The 16,769-nt window shown below is 39.0% G+C and overlaps 1 protein-coding gene across 6 annotated transcripts in view; it reads right to left on the reverse strand.

Moving 5' to 3' along the window:
- Positions 1-16,769, reverse strand: part of ARHGAP6 (Rho GTPase activating protein 6) — a 525,552-nt gene that overhangs the window by 53,629 nt on the left and 455,154 nt on the right. For all 6 annotated transcript variants that reach the window (XR_008622709.3, XM_063601879.1, XM_003805673.7 and 3 more), the window contains exon 3: positions 5,583-5,654. Coding sequence is in view for 5 of the 6 variants with exons in the window: in XM_063601879.1 (XP_063457949.1) it covers positions 5,583-5,654 (72 nt within the window). In the remaining variant the exon portion in view is untranslated. The remainder of the gene's footprint in view (positions 1-5,582; positions 5,655-16,769) is intronic.

Below are 16,769 nucleotides of genomic sequence, written 5' to 3' on the forward strand. Positions count from 1 at the left end.
GCTACTCAACCTGCCAGTTTAGCAGGAAAGCAGCCACAGACAGTAAGTAAATGAATAGGCATGGCTGTGTTCTAGTAAAGCTTTATTTACAAAGACGGCTGGTGGGCCGCCCCTGCTATAAATTACAACTTCTTGTGCCTGTATCTTCAACCTCTTTTTTTCTACTAGATATTTTGTACTAAATATATTCAAGCAGCTATTTCTTAAAAAAATAAACAACCTTCGACCCACTCTTTTCTTTTCTCCATGGTTTACCCCCTCTCCTTTTGCCACAGTTAAAATTGTCTAAAGTGTTCCCTTTACTTTCTAGCTTATAACTTTCTCACCTACCATTCTTTCCTCACTTCATCCCGTCTAGCTGGTACCTCCATTAGATTCTAAAGCAGCTCCCTCTAAATCATTGCTGTCTTCAGGGTCATTAAATTCAGTGTTTTTGACAGCTCTGTTTCATTTGCCCTTCTGTCAGCCTTTAACCCTGATTGTCATTTCCTGAAATGCTCCCTGTCCTTTGCATCCTGGATATACTAACTGGGTTTTTCTCTACCTCTCTGGCTACATTCTTGCCCCTTTTTCTGGCTTATCATCTTCTACCTGTGTTTTCAATGTGGAAGGTCCTCAGAGCTCAATCTTAACCATCCTCATCACTCTGGTCTCTCTCTGTAAGTGACAGCACGATGCCCATAACTTAAACTTCCATCCATAGATATTTCACACCTCATTGCTACCTCTAGCTCAGACCCCTTCCTTGAGCACCAACCACTTCTTCCACCTTCATATCTGGATGTCCCAAAGGCATTTCTTATTCTTCATCTTCCCTTATCAGGTCTTACTCAGATTTCCAAAAGTTTGCCTGTTCTTCATGTGGGAGAACCAGAAATCTGAGAGTCATCCTTGATACTTCATTCCTTGTTACATCTCATTTTCACTCCGTCATCAAATCTTTATCATATCACTTTCACATTATCTCTTTTTTCCATTTACTTCTCTCCACTTTCACGATCACTCCCACCCTAGTCTAAGGTACCATTATCTTTCTCCTGAACTTCCAAATCAGAAGTCATGCTGTGGCCCAGTACTGTGTGAGCTGGCCCCTTCCTAACCTTCTCAGAAACCACACACTCCCTGGTTCTTTCTTCTCTTCTTATCCTAGAAGTACTAGCACTCAATGACAACATTCAATATATGTTCTTTGAGAATTTCTACATAGCGATAACTGATAACTTGATTATTCTGCTATTTAATGTGGAGCAAAATTAAAAGTTGTATGAGCTATTTGTATATAGTGTTACTTCACAGCTCACATACAGTTACATACCTAGACAGTGAGGAAAACAAAACATGATACAATATGCTTTCACCAAAAAAAACAGTGCCAGAATTGAACTCTTTCCAGATTGTATGTAGATACATATATGGCATAATCTGAAAATGTCCTGGCAGGGGTTGTGGGGGGTACAATCTCCCAGAGTTACATCATAGTAAAACCTATTCCCCATGTGCTCAGTTTAGGAAGCACATTAATAAAACAAAGTAGCTATTTTTAAAATTACTTAATTTTAAAATTACTTTTGACACAGAAATTTTCTGAAGTTCTGAAAGTTTTAAAAACACTTTTGGTTGCCAAGAAATATAACTAAGAGAAATTAAGGACTTGGAATTATTCTGTATGAAAATATGTTTTCTGATCAGTGTCAATCTTGAATTAGTTCCCATATGTAAATCAAAAGTCACATGGGCACTGCTTAAGTGGCATGAGGAACATAGGAGTGTCACAAGATCCGCTATATATCAAGGCAATTAAATAACATACAGGATATGATTCATTCTGATGAAATCAATTAATATGGTAGCATATCAACCATTTATGAATCACTATTGGGAGAGCAATTCGATTCTAAAAGGCTGCTTCTATTTATTTTTAGATGACCTAACTCAAGAGATCATTTAGAGTTTCCTGTTTTCCTTCTTTTACTCTTGGATTCAAATGATCGTTTTTCACATGTGCAGCTGTTACAAATCCAAATGCTAATATGCAACTGGAAGGAAATAATGTGACTAGATTACATCTGTGCCAGACCGGCACCCCGTCCTCCTCACACCCTGGTTCCCAGGATATCCATGTAATGACTCTCAGTGTTGACATGGACAGGGCTTTATGTTCTGAAAAGATGCCATGTAATTAACCTTCACTTAAGCCTAGGTTAGTTTGTTTTTAAACATTAAAGCTACTTAAAATTTTTTTGTTTTGTTTTGCCATGAAGCCTGATATTTCTCCCCTTAGTTGGGTGGGTGATATGTCTTTTCTTTGGAACCACCAGGATCTGCCTTCCTTTTCCCACTTAGCTACCTTTGAGGCACTATAGAACATTTCAGAGTTTTCACTGAGCCTATGTAAATATGATTTAGTTTAAAAAATCTATAATGGCCCAGTATGTATTGTTCGATTACTTCCCTAGCCCTTCCTTCCATGTTAATTCAAATTCTTGCTTCCTGCTGCTTTGTATATATAATACATGCAAGCAAACATATATCTCCTTCTGTTGAGGGAACATCTCATCATTCTGTTGAGGGAACCTCCTGCAAAAATGCTCATTCTGCTTAGTCTAGCCAAATGGACACTTTCTGAAAAATCACCTAAAGTCCACATTAGATGTATTTAAATCCCAATATCAATATCATCATCCTAGAATAAACCAAGTTTAAAAGAGAATACATTACTAATACCAACCTGAGTGATCCCTTTAATATGCTCTATACATATGGAAAATTGCTCTAATCTGGAGACATAAAAGTGCTCTACTGCAGGAATAGAATGAGCAAAAACTCTAGTTTAAAAGAGCAATGCTGGCTATTAATATTTAGGTCATTACAAAAATAAGGGCACAAACATATCAACAATTAAATATAACACAATTTATCAGACTATAATAGCTAGCTGGACAACCCTTAGCCCTCATTATTCCAGCAGCAGATTCTGCTGTGACAGAATGTGGCCTGGTGAGTATCCTAGTTAATATGGATCAAAATTCTTATCTAGAAGTTGCACTTTAGACGCTCTTAAAAACACCCATGCCTGAGGTATCCCTGAAGAACACGAACTCAGACTCCCTGGGGTGTGGGTCTTGGACTTTTTAAAGGTTCCACAAGTGATTCTATTGTGTAGTCAGGGGTGCGGATCACTGACACTTTCACCTTCTTTTTTCCAATTTGAGATAAACATTTGAAATGTCTGAAGATATTTGGGTTGAGGGTGGTGTTACTGGCATCTAATGAGTAGAGGCCAGGGATGCTGCTAAACATCTCACAATACACAGGATAGCCCCTACCCCAGATAATTATCCAGTCTAAAATGACAACAGTAGCAAGGTTGAGTAACCTCACTCCAAAGGAAGTAAAACAATGGTTTTCCATTCTTTAGAATTCTTCACCTTTTTTTAGTCTAAAGAACCAAATGTCATGACTGTTCAAGATATAGGTGTAGAGACTGAGATCAATGGTATGGAATAGCTCTTGTCCAATACTGATCCCAATGCATGTTTTAATACCCTTGGTTTCATCGCCTTCCATTACTTTTAAAGCAGAAATTCTATCATTATATAAAAGGACTCCAAGATGAGATGTGTATGGCTGTTCTCATTCAAGACTCGTTGACTGTGTCACATAAAGTGAAAATAAATGCATACAACCATACCATTCAGCAACCACTTCATAACAGACTATAAAAATAAGCAGCAAAAAGTGCGGTGGCTCATGCTTGTAATCCCAGCACTTTGGGAGGCTGAGGCGGGAGGAGCACGAGGTCAAGAGTTCAAGACCAGCCTGGCCAACATGGTGAAAGCCCGTCTCTACTAAGAATACAAAAATTAGCTGAGCATGGTGGTGCGTGCCTGTAATCCCAGCTACTTGGGAGGCTGAGGCAAGAGAATTACTTGAACCTGGGAGGCGGAGGTTGCAGTGAGCCGAGATTGCACCACTGCACTCCAGCCTGGGCGACAGGGCAAGACCCTGTCTTGAAAAAAAAAAAAAGGCACAAAAAATTGGACTGCGTCAATGGGGCTCAGGTGTCCATTATGTGAGCTTGAATATCAGTTTTAAATGACCATAAATACCTCAGAGAGTGGCTAAAGTTTTAGTTTCCTAAATATATGCACAAGGGGACACAAAACAGTAAGATGAGAGTAAACAATTCCCAAAACATATGAAGCAAAAGATGAGTATACTGTGATCTAACATAAAAATGCTGAGAATTCACTTACAAGTGGGAGCTAAACATGTTCATATGGACAGAAAGAAGGGAACAAGACACACTGGAGCCTACTTGAGGGTGGAGGGTGGGAGGAAAGTGAGAATTGAAAAACCACTTATTGGGTACTATGGTGATTACCTGGGTGATGAAATAATCTGTACAACAAACTCTTGCAACACACAATTTACCTATATAAGAAACATGCACATGTACCCTTGAACCTAAAACAAGAGTTAAAAAAAAATACTAGGCCGGGCGCGATGGATCATGCCTGTAATCCCAGCACTTTGGGAGGCTGAGGCGGGTGGAACACAAGGTCAGGAGATTGAGACCATCCTGGCTAACGTGGTGAAACCCTGTCTCTACTAAAAATACAAAAAAAAAAAAAAAAAATTAGCCGGTTGTGGTGGCGGGCGCCTGTAGTCCCAGCTACTCGGGAGGCTGAGGCAGGAGAATGGCATGAACCTGGAAGGTGGACGTTGCAGTGAGCCAAGATCGTGCCACTGCACTCCAGCCTGGGTGACAGAGCAAGACTGTCTCAAAAAACAAAACAAAACAAAACAAAACAAGACAAAACAAAACAAAACAAAAAAACTAATAGCCACTGACTATTCCCTAAAGTTCCTGGATCTTTAAAAAGGAAAATACTTGTTAACTCAAGTGAATATCTAATCTGGGAATTCTTAATTTAGGGGGTGGTAGGGTGGGCATTGGGTGAGTTTCAGGCCTTTGATAGAGCATCATCATTGTCAATGATTCTTAAAGGGCTCTGTGACCCCCAAAATATTAAGGGCATTTGCTTTAACCTATCTTGGCTGAGGCAATGTAACAAAGTAAAATGTAAGCATTCAGGTTAGTTGCAAATAAATATTTTTCAACTGGGTGAAAAAAAAAATGCTGAGAATGGCCTATCTTCAGTAACCCATGAGGATGAGACTGTTTCTTTCCAGTAGTGGTGGTAGGTGAATTCAAACTCTCATTAAACTAACCCTGCCTGTCTGGATTTGCCAGACAGCTGGTTAGCATTAGAGATGCTCTCCATAGCTTCTCAACCCAGGTCCTCTTTATGTATAGCTGATTGGTCAAAATAATAATTGGAACCACAAACTTGGCCGAGGTCACACTCTCCTCAAACCAGCTGAATTCATCAGTTCAGTACAGGGCTGCTCAAACACAGAAGAGTAGACCAAAACAGCCCTTAATGACATTCCACTGTAGAAATCCAGTTTTCATAACAGAGTTGAACCACGTATATCTATGCAATTCAATAACCCCACCAAATTCAACCATTATGCTCCATGGAAGATGCATTTACATTAGGTACTTTACCCTTTACCTTTGTCTTTGTTTTTCTCCTTTCCTAGTGAATCCAGTTTCTTTCTTAAAGATTTCTTTCTCTTTTGTCCATCTGTAAATATTAAAAGGAGAAGTTATAAAGATAAACATATAAGTGATATTTTACAGTATCGATAATTACATTTGAGCAAAAGCATGGCTTTTCTCTTACTTCACTTATAATTTGACATTTTAGGCAGAGTAACAGCTCTGAGAATACATGAAAATCCTGACTTGGATAGCACATATTACCAGAATTTTGGTGTATATTCTTGAATTTCCTTTCAGTCATGGAATGATAGGAAACTTACCTCATTTGGAAGTAATTTAGCTTTGACATTTAGATAGGTTTAATTTTACTATTATCTAAGTCTCTTCCTCTTCTCTGTGGTTACATAACTTAATGTTCATCTTGAACCTAATCTCCATGAGAAGAGAATTAACAGCATGTATAGCTTTGACATTTACAAGCTAGGAGAGTATAACTGGATAAGAAAATGGATTTGGAGGTCCATAGAACTTAGGTCTAACTATTGCTGCACAATTTACTATGTGACTTTGGACAAGTCTTTGTGTCCTCATTTATAAAATGGGAATATCACAAGGTTGTTGTGAGAATTAAATGAAACAACACATATAAAGCTCTTCATAGGGAGTCTAACACAGTTCAGGCTACTTTCTTTGTGGGGAGTTCCATGGTATAGCTATACTGCAATTTAGTTAACCATTCCTCCACTGATGAACATTTTGGTTGTTTCTTACTGTTTACTATAATAAGTAAGAAATACATTCTTTTACAGTCTAGTATTTGCAACAAATGTACTTAATGTGTCTGTTTAACTCACCAAATAATAAAGATACCACTTATATCAGTGGGCAGCTGCAATCACATTCTTGGGCTGTCATCATAAAATATTGGCATTCATCATTGCCAGAATGCGTTTTGAGGTTATGCAGCTGTCAACTTAGCATGTGGGAGGTGCAAATTCAGAATCCACACTGTGATCAAATAGGGGACATGCAGACCATGGCACAAGGAAACATATGGTGAAAAAAATGATTAAGAATTGTTTGTACAGGACACACTAAAAATGTAAAGAAAGAGATTCAGCCCAATACATTTAAAAGCAAGAATATAATATCAGGATAAAACAGAGTAAGCATTATGAAACAGAAATGAGCATTCCTGGTATCCTCACAGAGTTACAGATGTCCCCCACTCCTCATTTTTGGAAGGTAAAAGAACATCACAGTATAATCAACAGGCACATTCAATCCTTCCTTCTTTTCAAAGATTTAAAAAATGACTCTCCTGCCACCAAAAGAAAATAATAGTTCATAAGAATCTTCACTCTTGTAGTCACGCAATTTGTATTGGGGAAATTATGTAAATCAGTTTTAATGTAATGTAATTGATGGCAACAGCCGTCAATCTCTCCCATTATGTATGTGTTCATAGATATGAACAACATCTAAAAGATGATCTACTAGGGCCTGTCATGACTTATTACACTGACCATAAACATGCTAACTGTACAAGATTCTAATCTGTTCTCCAATTAGGCCTTACAGGTCTTTTACTCTGTAACACTTTCTTCATAGCTAGTTCATATCTCAAATGTATTTGACAGTAACAAAAATTCTTTCATTTCAATAGTTGACCCAGCAGAATAACTAAACCATCTATTAAAGCTTAAAAGATTTAATTTTTCATAACCAATGGGCAGATCCTAAAATTCAAACAAGTTGCCAAAAGTCAGAATACATAGCAGATAGAGGACATTATTTTTAAAAGATAAAATGATTCTTAAATACTTAAAACTTATGTATTCTATGTAGATGTGTATAAATACAAATGTTCTGTCTAAGTAATAATCATAAGTCCAACTCCAACATATCTAATAGCCAAGTTAAGCCAAGTTAAGACGTAGACTATTGCTAGTACCTGAGAAACTACCTGTATGCTTCCCTCCTCCTAGCCCCAGATAATTACTAGTCTGACTTTTGCAATGATCAATTATCAGATTTTATTCATAGTTTTACCATCTGTTCATGCATTTGTAAAGAATATGATTTTGTTTTTCCTGTTTTGGGATGCATACAGATGGAATCACATTATGGATACTGTTTCTTGCCTTGTTTATTTTGTTCACCAACACTTCATGAGATTCATCCTGTTGAAGCAGGTAGCTGTAGATCATTCCTTTTGATTGCTATATAGTAGGGGTTTTTGGTATGAATATACCACAGTTCATTTCCTCATTGAACTGTTGATGGTATTTGAGTTGTTTCTAGCTTGGGGTTATTAGGAACAATGTTTTTGAAAAATTTTGCTCATGTCTTCTTATGAGCGTGTATGTACACAAGTCTCCCTGAGACGGTGGTTCTTAAAATGTAGTTCTGGGACCAGCAGCATCAGTATCGCCTGGGAACCTGCTAGAGGTACAAATTCTCTATGGTCCCACTCCAGATATGCTAAATCTGGAACTCTGGGGTGTCACCCAGCAATGTGTGTTTGAACACACCCTTCAGGGGATTATGGTGCACATTAAAGTCTGGTTCACATTAAAGTCTGGAACCACCACTTCAGGGTATATATGTAAAAGTTGCATTGCTGGATCTGTGTATATGCAATCTCAGACTTTATTTGGTAAAATCAAGCTTTTCAAAATAGTTTTGCTCATTTGTATTCCCACAAATATGAGAGTTTACATAATCTCACAAGGATAATATATACTTTAAACTCCAAAACTCCAGACAACATCTTGAAGTCTCCTTACAGGCAAAGTATGATCTTTGAGAATGCTGGCCTATTAAAAAACACTTAATTACTTACAACAAAATTTTTTCACTTAATTAGATAGCGGTGAATGTTACGAATAGGTAACTATACAAAATGATGGATGACGTGCAATAATGTGAAATGAAGCATTGCTTTAGCACACCATTTTCTCTTTTGAAATCCTCAGCAAAATGACCAGAGATGCACAATGCAACTGCTTATTCCTCTTCTCCTTTGTGATTAATCTGTGGTTTGTCTTGGAGTCCCCCATTTTTGAAGAATAAAATGTCTCATCTTTTGTTCTCATAAAGCATAGAAAACTTGCTCAAGAGGCTTATGTGCTTGCAACCATACAGAACAGTTTATGTTCCACCAGCTACTTGGATGGCAATAAGTGTGGTTAAATGCCATTCTGTCTTTTAAAGAAATGCAAGCTCCACAACTACCAATACTGCACAGAAGTGTTTTCATGGTGCATATGGTGATGAGTGCATGCTTGCTAACTGCTCCCAGTGTGTGCACTGTCTTACAGACAACAGTGACCTGCAGGAAGAACTGGGGTAACATGTCCTGATAAAATACATCTTGGAATAAGCACATAGGGATTGGCCTCCCTTTGCCCTCTTTTGTGGAAGTCCTCACTAATGTGTCCAGAGGAAACCATGTCCTACATGAGAGACCTCACAGACACCTGTGACACAATAGCAGATGGCAAGGCAGCAAGCTTTCCACATCCTAGTGACCCCAAAGCAAAGGACCCAACTGTGTGGGAGGTGGTTAATCTGGGCATCCTCTTGGGAAAGACCAATACCAAACAGTGTCTTCAGGACGGTCGAAAACAAGAAAACATGAGATTGCTCCCTGAGACATGATTTTTATGGATTCATTTGCTGTTAGGGATGGTATTCCATTTTAAGGCTTCTTTCTCTAGTTAGACTAGCTCTCTGAGGGTGAAACCAGGCCTCCTAGGCATTTGTCTCCTTCCAAGTGAATAGCCCAGCGTGGGGCATGCCCTGAGGACTTGTCAGCACTGTCCAAAGCCAGGAAGTCAGATGGAACTCTTGGGTTGGGTCTGAGCAATGAAGTGCATACCTCCTAATTTTAAAGTGATCAGATTCAGAGAATGAGGCTTATAAAACAGTATTTTCCATATTACAATTAATTCTAGAGATAATAATAGAAATATTGTCCAAGGAAAGATTTGTTTAGGTGACAGAAGGAAGAATAAGGGTTACCTTTGAGGAATAAATATTACCTGAAAGAGGGTATGAGGGACTCTTCCGGGGTGCTGAGCATGTTCTATATCTTGATCTGGTTGGTAGTAACATGCCATTCACATATTAAAAACCTATCGAGCTGTATTTGTGCACATTCATATTTATGTACATTACTATATATGTTATTCCTCAATAAAAGTAATAACAAAAGACCTCATCATTTTTGCAGAAACGCACTAATATGACAGTTAGTTACATTCACTGAATGGGGCTGAAAACTCAGCAACAAAGTCCTTCAGAAGAAAGTTCTGAAGTGTTTAACTTTTCTAAATATCTGAATGTCAATGATCTCATCTGACCACCACAACTTCCCTGTGATACAGCACACAGTAGTAATAAATAGTGTTTATTGAGTAAGTACTATAAGCTAAGTGCTTAGTATCCAAAATCTTATTACATCCTCACAGCAATTCTATGAAGCCAATATTATTATTCTTTCCATTTTACAGATAAAGAGACTGAGATTAGGACAGAGTAAGTAACTTGTACATGGGCAGGAGCTGTGAGATGATAAATTCAGAACTTGCTCACAGGACTATCCAATGTCAAAGCAGGTCCTCTGTATTACTCCATTCTTATTCTGCCATAAGAACATACCCGAGACTCGGTAATTTATAAAAGAAAGAAGTTCAATTGACTCACAGTTCCACATGGCTGGGGAGGCCTCAGGAAACTTACAATCATGGCAGAAGGGGAAGCAAACACTACCTTCTTCACATGGCATCAGCAAGGAGAAGTGCAGAGTGAAGTGGGGGAAAAGCCCCTTATAAAACCAACAGATCTTGTGAGAACTCACTATCACGAGAATACCAGCTTGGAGGTAACTGCCCCCATAATTCAATTAATTCCCACTGGGTCCCTCCCACCACACATGGGGATTATGGGAACTACAATACAAGATGAGAGTGGGTGGGGAATATAACCCAACCATATCAGGTGGTTTCAACCTGCATGCTTATTTTTATGACCTTCCACTACCGCACCACTGTGCAAACTGAGCATCTGGATCTGTGTGTGTGTGTGTGTGTGTGTGTGTGTGTGTGTGTGTGTGTGTGTGTGTGTGTAGCCTGGTCCACAGGAAATACTCAGCAAGTATTGGCTGGTATTCTTAGCTATTATGGGTAAAGTTGCTTGGAGGTCAGTTAGCAGAGAAGTTGACTGAGTTTCTGGTCACCTGGCAGGAGTTGGCAGTCTTTCCGGAGTTGTAGCAGCATTTAACACCTGAGAATTTCTGTTCACTTGAAACTTCTTCATTTGAAGGAGCTTTAGCACACAAATCAGAGACCTTCTGCCTAAGCATGTCCAGCCATCTTTAAAAAGGCTTCAGAGGTGGCTCATTGAAGGCTCTCAAAATCTATAACCGGTGATGAGGTACTGTTCCCATAACCCTAAATCTATCCATAGGACCCTGGTGTGATAAATTAGATTCCTGGATGCATTTCCTCTCATCTACAGTCCCTGTCAGAGGATGGATAGTTACCTTTACAACACTAAAGAATACAGGTGTTTAAACAAATATGATATTTGAAAGCTTATAAGAATTGGGTGGGCATGGTGGTTCACACCTGTAATCCCAGCACTTTGGGAGGCCCAGGCGGGCAGGTTATTTGAGGTCAGGAGTTCGAGACCAGCCTGGCCAACCTGGTGAAATCCCATCTCTATGAAAAATACAAAAATTTGCTGGGTGTGATTGTGGGCGCCTTTAATCCCAGCTACTCGGGAGACTGAGGCAGGAGAATCACAGGAAGCAGAGGTTGCAGTGAGCCAAGATTGTTCCACTGCACTCCAGCCTGGGTGACAGAGCAAGACTCCGTCTCAAAAAAAAAAAAAAAAAAAAAAAAAAAAGAACTGACTGAGTAAATGTGTGAACATATTATAATATGTAAACTTTCTCAATATAGAGTAAAAGTGGGAGGTCAGACTCTGGAAACAGACAGCCTTGTTCCAAATCTACTCCCTGACCCAAACCAAGATCAACCCTGCTATCTCACTGTGCCTCCATTACCCTCTCTGTGAAATGGAGGATAATAACTGTACCTACCTAGTAGGCTTGTGATGAAGATTTAATGAATTCATTCATAAAGCACTTGGAACAGGTCTTGTCATGTGGCTAGCAATCAATATATTTTTACTCAATAAATAGAATGCAAAACTTTGGGCTCCTGTTGATTTCCTCGCTCTGGATACTTCCCCCGGGATATACCAAATTGCTCTTCTAGGTGTAAACATTTCCAGAAACATTTCTGATAACTTTTCTAAATTAGGAATTTCCACATCAATGGCTTTCAGAGGTCATCCACATAACCCTGGCTTTACACAAGGATATTGCAAGGATTTCACAGGGTTGAATTGTTTGAAAGAAATCAATTTCCAGAGTGCCATTTTCCTAACAAACTCAAACTGCTCTTTTCAGGGGAACTCCTACTGTGATTCAGTCACGCCACAATAATCAATGCCGGCACAGAGGAAATCCAGTTCATCGCATTCTCCAGCCACTTCCAATTCACCAATCTGGGATTGCTTGAAGGTTAGATGGAGGCTGTTGTCCTCTGTAATAACATTAATAGCACCTCTTCACTCTCAAGGAGAGCCTGTTAAATTTTATGCTTAGGAGATTTTAGCAAGAACTCCCTAAGATCATACCCAGTTTTGTAAATGTTTACAGATTTTTTCTGGGGCGACATCTAAAACTTTCACAAGGTTCTCAAGAGAGTCTACTGGCCCAACAAGATTGAAGACCACTATTTTAAACAAACAGTGGACCCTTCTCCACACCAAGGCCAAACTCCTTCATTCTCTCATTTAGACCCTCACTCCTACATACTCAAACTTTGGTGTTTCCACTCAAGTCCTTCAGCCTACATCTACGCTCAAGTCTGAATCTTCATCTGTAAAATATCTTCCCTTTAGCAACCACCCTACCTTCCTTCTGTTCTTCCTGGCTCTACTTCCTCAAACTCTAAGTACTTTTCTACAAATTATGGTCTGTTTTTTGCTCCTTGCCCTCCAGCGAGACCCTGATGATGCTCAGTGTCTAATGCAGTGTACACATTCTAACTCTGATATAAACTCTGTGTGTGTGTGCATGACTTGATATCATTTGGATAGCAATTTATGGCAGAAGCATCCTCTGGTCTGACTCTGAATCTTTTTACAATTGAGAACTGAAACTATTACTTGAAGCTCTTCCTTCCTTTGGACTTGATGATATCATTCACTTTTTCTTTTCCTATCTCAGGGTCTTCTTTCTCAACCTGTTCTGTGGCTTCTCTTCTCCACGCAGCAATTCACTTTATAAATAATATTGAAAGAATGAATGGATGGGGATTGGTTTTGGTGAGACACTATTCCAAGCTTGGCTCTGCCTCTGACTGGCTGCCTGACTTTGAGCACCTCCCTGGGCCTGTCTGCATTCAGTCTCCTTGCCAATATCATGGGGAGACTGAGATGATAACATATTGACTGTCCAGCACAGAGTAGATGCTCAATAAATTAGTTGATCTTTCTCCCTGCAGGCAAATATTGTTCTCTTAATGACACCCAGTGTTTTGATGACCATTGTGATGTTGCAAACTCTTAAACACATATCTGTTTGAGGTCTCTTTACAACTGGAGACTTATTTTTCCCTTTGCTTACCAGGCATCTACATCTGAACCTCCCATGGGCACCCCAAAGGTCACAAGTATGGGTAGCCCTGTACCTGTCCTCTGAGACTTCCTTTTGCAGTCTCTCCAGCTACCTACTTAGTCTTCTGAACCAGCTACCTCAAAGTCGTTCTGTAAACCTTCCATTTGGTGGTTAAACCCTTCTCACATTTAATTGGTAAAAAACTCCTTTTGATTTGACCTTCCTCTTTGCTCTCACATCTCCATCTCCATGGACACTGCTACAGTCCAGACCTCCACTGTTTCCATGTGAGAGTGAACATTGATCTATATGGTCTCCCAGCCTCTAGTCTCATCCTGTTTCATCTGGTAGTCCCCATTGCTGCAGAAAGTAGCAGTTGCCAATATCATGGGGAGATTGGTATAATACATTGAATGTCCAGCACAGAGTAGATGCTCAAGAAGTTAGTTGATCTTTCTCCCTGCAGGCGAATATTTTTTCTCTTATTGACACCCAGTGTTTTGATGACCACCGTGATGTGGCAAACCTCCTAGGAGGTGTTGCATCACCTTCCTAGAAAGTACCTCCTTACTTCTTTCCCATATGTAAAATCTTTCAGTTACTCTCCATTATCTAGAGCAAGGTTGCTCACCCTAGCACTGTCAACATTTGGGGCAGAGTCTTTGCCGTGGGGACTGTCCTGTACAGTGTAGGATGCTTAGTGGATCCCTGGTCTCCACCTACCAGATGCCAGTAGCCTGCCCCCTTCTCCAGTTGTAACAGCAAAATATAGACCTTGCCAAATATCCCAGGGAGGGGGCACGAAGTTGCCCCCAGTTGAGAACAACTGACCTGCAAAAATAAAACCTATATTCTCTCTTGGCTTATGATATACCTCAATATATTGTACCCAAATATCTTCAACTTAATCTCCTGAAACTATAACTCACACAGACCCTGAAATCTCTTATAGTTCTACAAAAAGTTTATTCTTTCCAAGTATACCCCACCTTTTATGACTCCCAGACTAAAGTGCCCCATTTTTCTACTTTTTGTCCCAATTTTCTACTGGAGTACCTTTTTGTTCTTATCCTTCCAAACTAATCTCAGATAATTTCTCCTGTTGTAAAGTCTTCCCTATCTATACTATAAATAATTTGTCCTTCTTCCTTATGGATCCTACATCACTTGCCATCTATTATAGGACTTGTCACTGTAATTTCTTCCTTTCACAAATGTATTTTACCCTGACCACTACTACCATCTACTTATAACTTTTTGAGTTTAGAAAAGAGATTCTATATACTTAGCATGTAGTACAATGCCCAACACATACTAGGAGTATTGACAGCTATTAGATAGATGAATAAGGGAATGACTGAATGAGTGAATGAATGACGTCACATGCTTCTCTCCCCGGCATGGAAATATGTTGCATGTTCTGCATGCAGAGTGAGTTGCTGGCTTCATATCAAGGGGGAATCGTCCTTTAAGAAAAGGATCTGAGCTGCTGTTCTCCATGTTACCTGAAATCCCACCTCTTCCTGAAACTTGCTCTATTGAGACTTGAGTTTCAACTTGATGCTAGAGACAGTTGTTTAAATTTATTTTTTATTCATTGATGATTGCATCTGTAATGTCCCAGTCATAAAAATAACCTTATATTCAATAAATCCCACTCAGAAATATTCTGCATGGGGCTCTGCTTAGCATATTGATGTGAAATTTATACCCAAGTCTATTTTAGAAAACATCAAATTAAACTTGTAAGTATAAAGGAAATAAGAGTGCCCTTGACCTCCCAAGATTTAGATGATCAGCAGTTTTTAAATTACATTTCTTAAAAGCAAACTTTGATTTTTAAAGCACTGGGCACGAGGCTGTAATCAAAGGCACTGATGATATTTAGATGATTTAGAAGAGCACAAGCTGATCTGCCAACATTCAGCTTGCAGGATACATTTATCTTCCGTTAGTAGTATGAAACACCTTTGTTTTTATATTGATTATATTACTTTAGAAAATTATAGGTTTTGCCTTGTTATATTACTTACAGTCAAAACAAATGATTATGGATAATTATAATTACAAGAAGCAGCTCATTAAAAGGGGCTGGTTTTATTGAGGCTCTGCTTTATTTCTATTGGAATAATTTTAGGCACACAGCAGCATATCAAATAGGATGCATCAGAGGATGATTTTAGGAACTTAGTTCAAAAGCCCTCTCAGGATTTTGCATACATTTTAAATAATATTCAGCTAAACACGTAATCACATGTTTCTCATGTATTTCCAAAAATCCCATATGGTTAGAAATGCCTGCCAGGTTTCTCTGTTTTGATAAACAGAATGACATTTAATTAAACAGTCCTGAAAAATACCTTCTTTCTTGACTTTATACTCAGGAGACTTAATAAAGTCCCCATTTCAGATGATGAAATAATACATTTCCTGCCCCTATTCTGGTTTTCTGCCTCAAATGTCTTCCTGGAGAGACTCCACATATGCCAGCCTTCTCAAGAGTATTAAACCAAGGGTAGATGGTAGCTAGTGTTCTTTGATCTCACTGTACTCGTTGTTATTCATTTTTTTCTTCTTCTTTTTTTTTTAGATATGGGGGTCTCACTATGTTGGCCAGGTTGGTCTTGAACTCCTGGCCTCAAGCAATCCTCCCACCTCAGCCTCCAAAGTGTTAGGATTACAGGTGTGAGTCATCACACCTGGCCTGGTTGGTATTGATTTTTAAAAAGTGATTTGTTATTTGTTGTCCATGAAACTTGGTGTGCTCTAAATTGTTTGTTTGTTTCACTACATGACATTCCATATACTTACCATCAATTCCAATTAATAGGAATTCCAATAGAATGGCTGAAACAAATTGAGTAGAACAATTACTAACCCCTTTAGACATTATTATGTTAGGTTCTACACTGGCTCTATCTATGGGTCACTGCATCTATTCTACACTGGCTCTATCTATGGGTCATTGCATCTGGCTATTTAGATGGCAAGGAAATGTAATTGAACTAAAAATCCTAGTCATTGAGCAACGGGCTGTTTTTGTTTTGCTTTTTACCTGCCAGCTGGCTCCTCATCTTTGAGGTTTGCTCTGACAGCTCTGAAGCTTGGGTAATATTCAACAATATAGACAAAGTAAGGAAATAATTAGGTTGTATGATATTAATATATTCCCAACCTGAAAACCACAGTTTTAAAATATTCCTATTGTCTCCCCGTCCTCTGCTCATTTGACAGTTACCAGGAGCTTTGGGCAGAGAGGGAGAGAAGTGCATATGTTGTCACCTGCCGCTCTGCTGCCTCCATAGCCCATGTTAGGAATTAGCATGGTGTAGATTAAGTACAACTACACAATAGTCATCAATTCCCAATGTTATCGATACATTAGAAAGGGGCTTTGATTTCCAATTAAGTACTGAATAATTGAAAGAAACATGTGTTGTTGCAGGTTGTTGAGAAACACCTCTACCTCCATTTACCCTTTCATTAAGAAACAGGGATAAA

This window comes from Pan paniscus, chromosome X (genome assembly GCF_029289425.2).
Source record: "Pan paniscus chromosome X, NHGRI_mPanPan1-v2.0_pri, whole genome shotgun sequence".
In the NCBI taxonomy this organism is placed as follows: domain Eukaryota; kingdom Metazoa; phylum Chordata; class Mammalia; order Primates; family Hominidae; genus Pan; species Pan paniscus.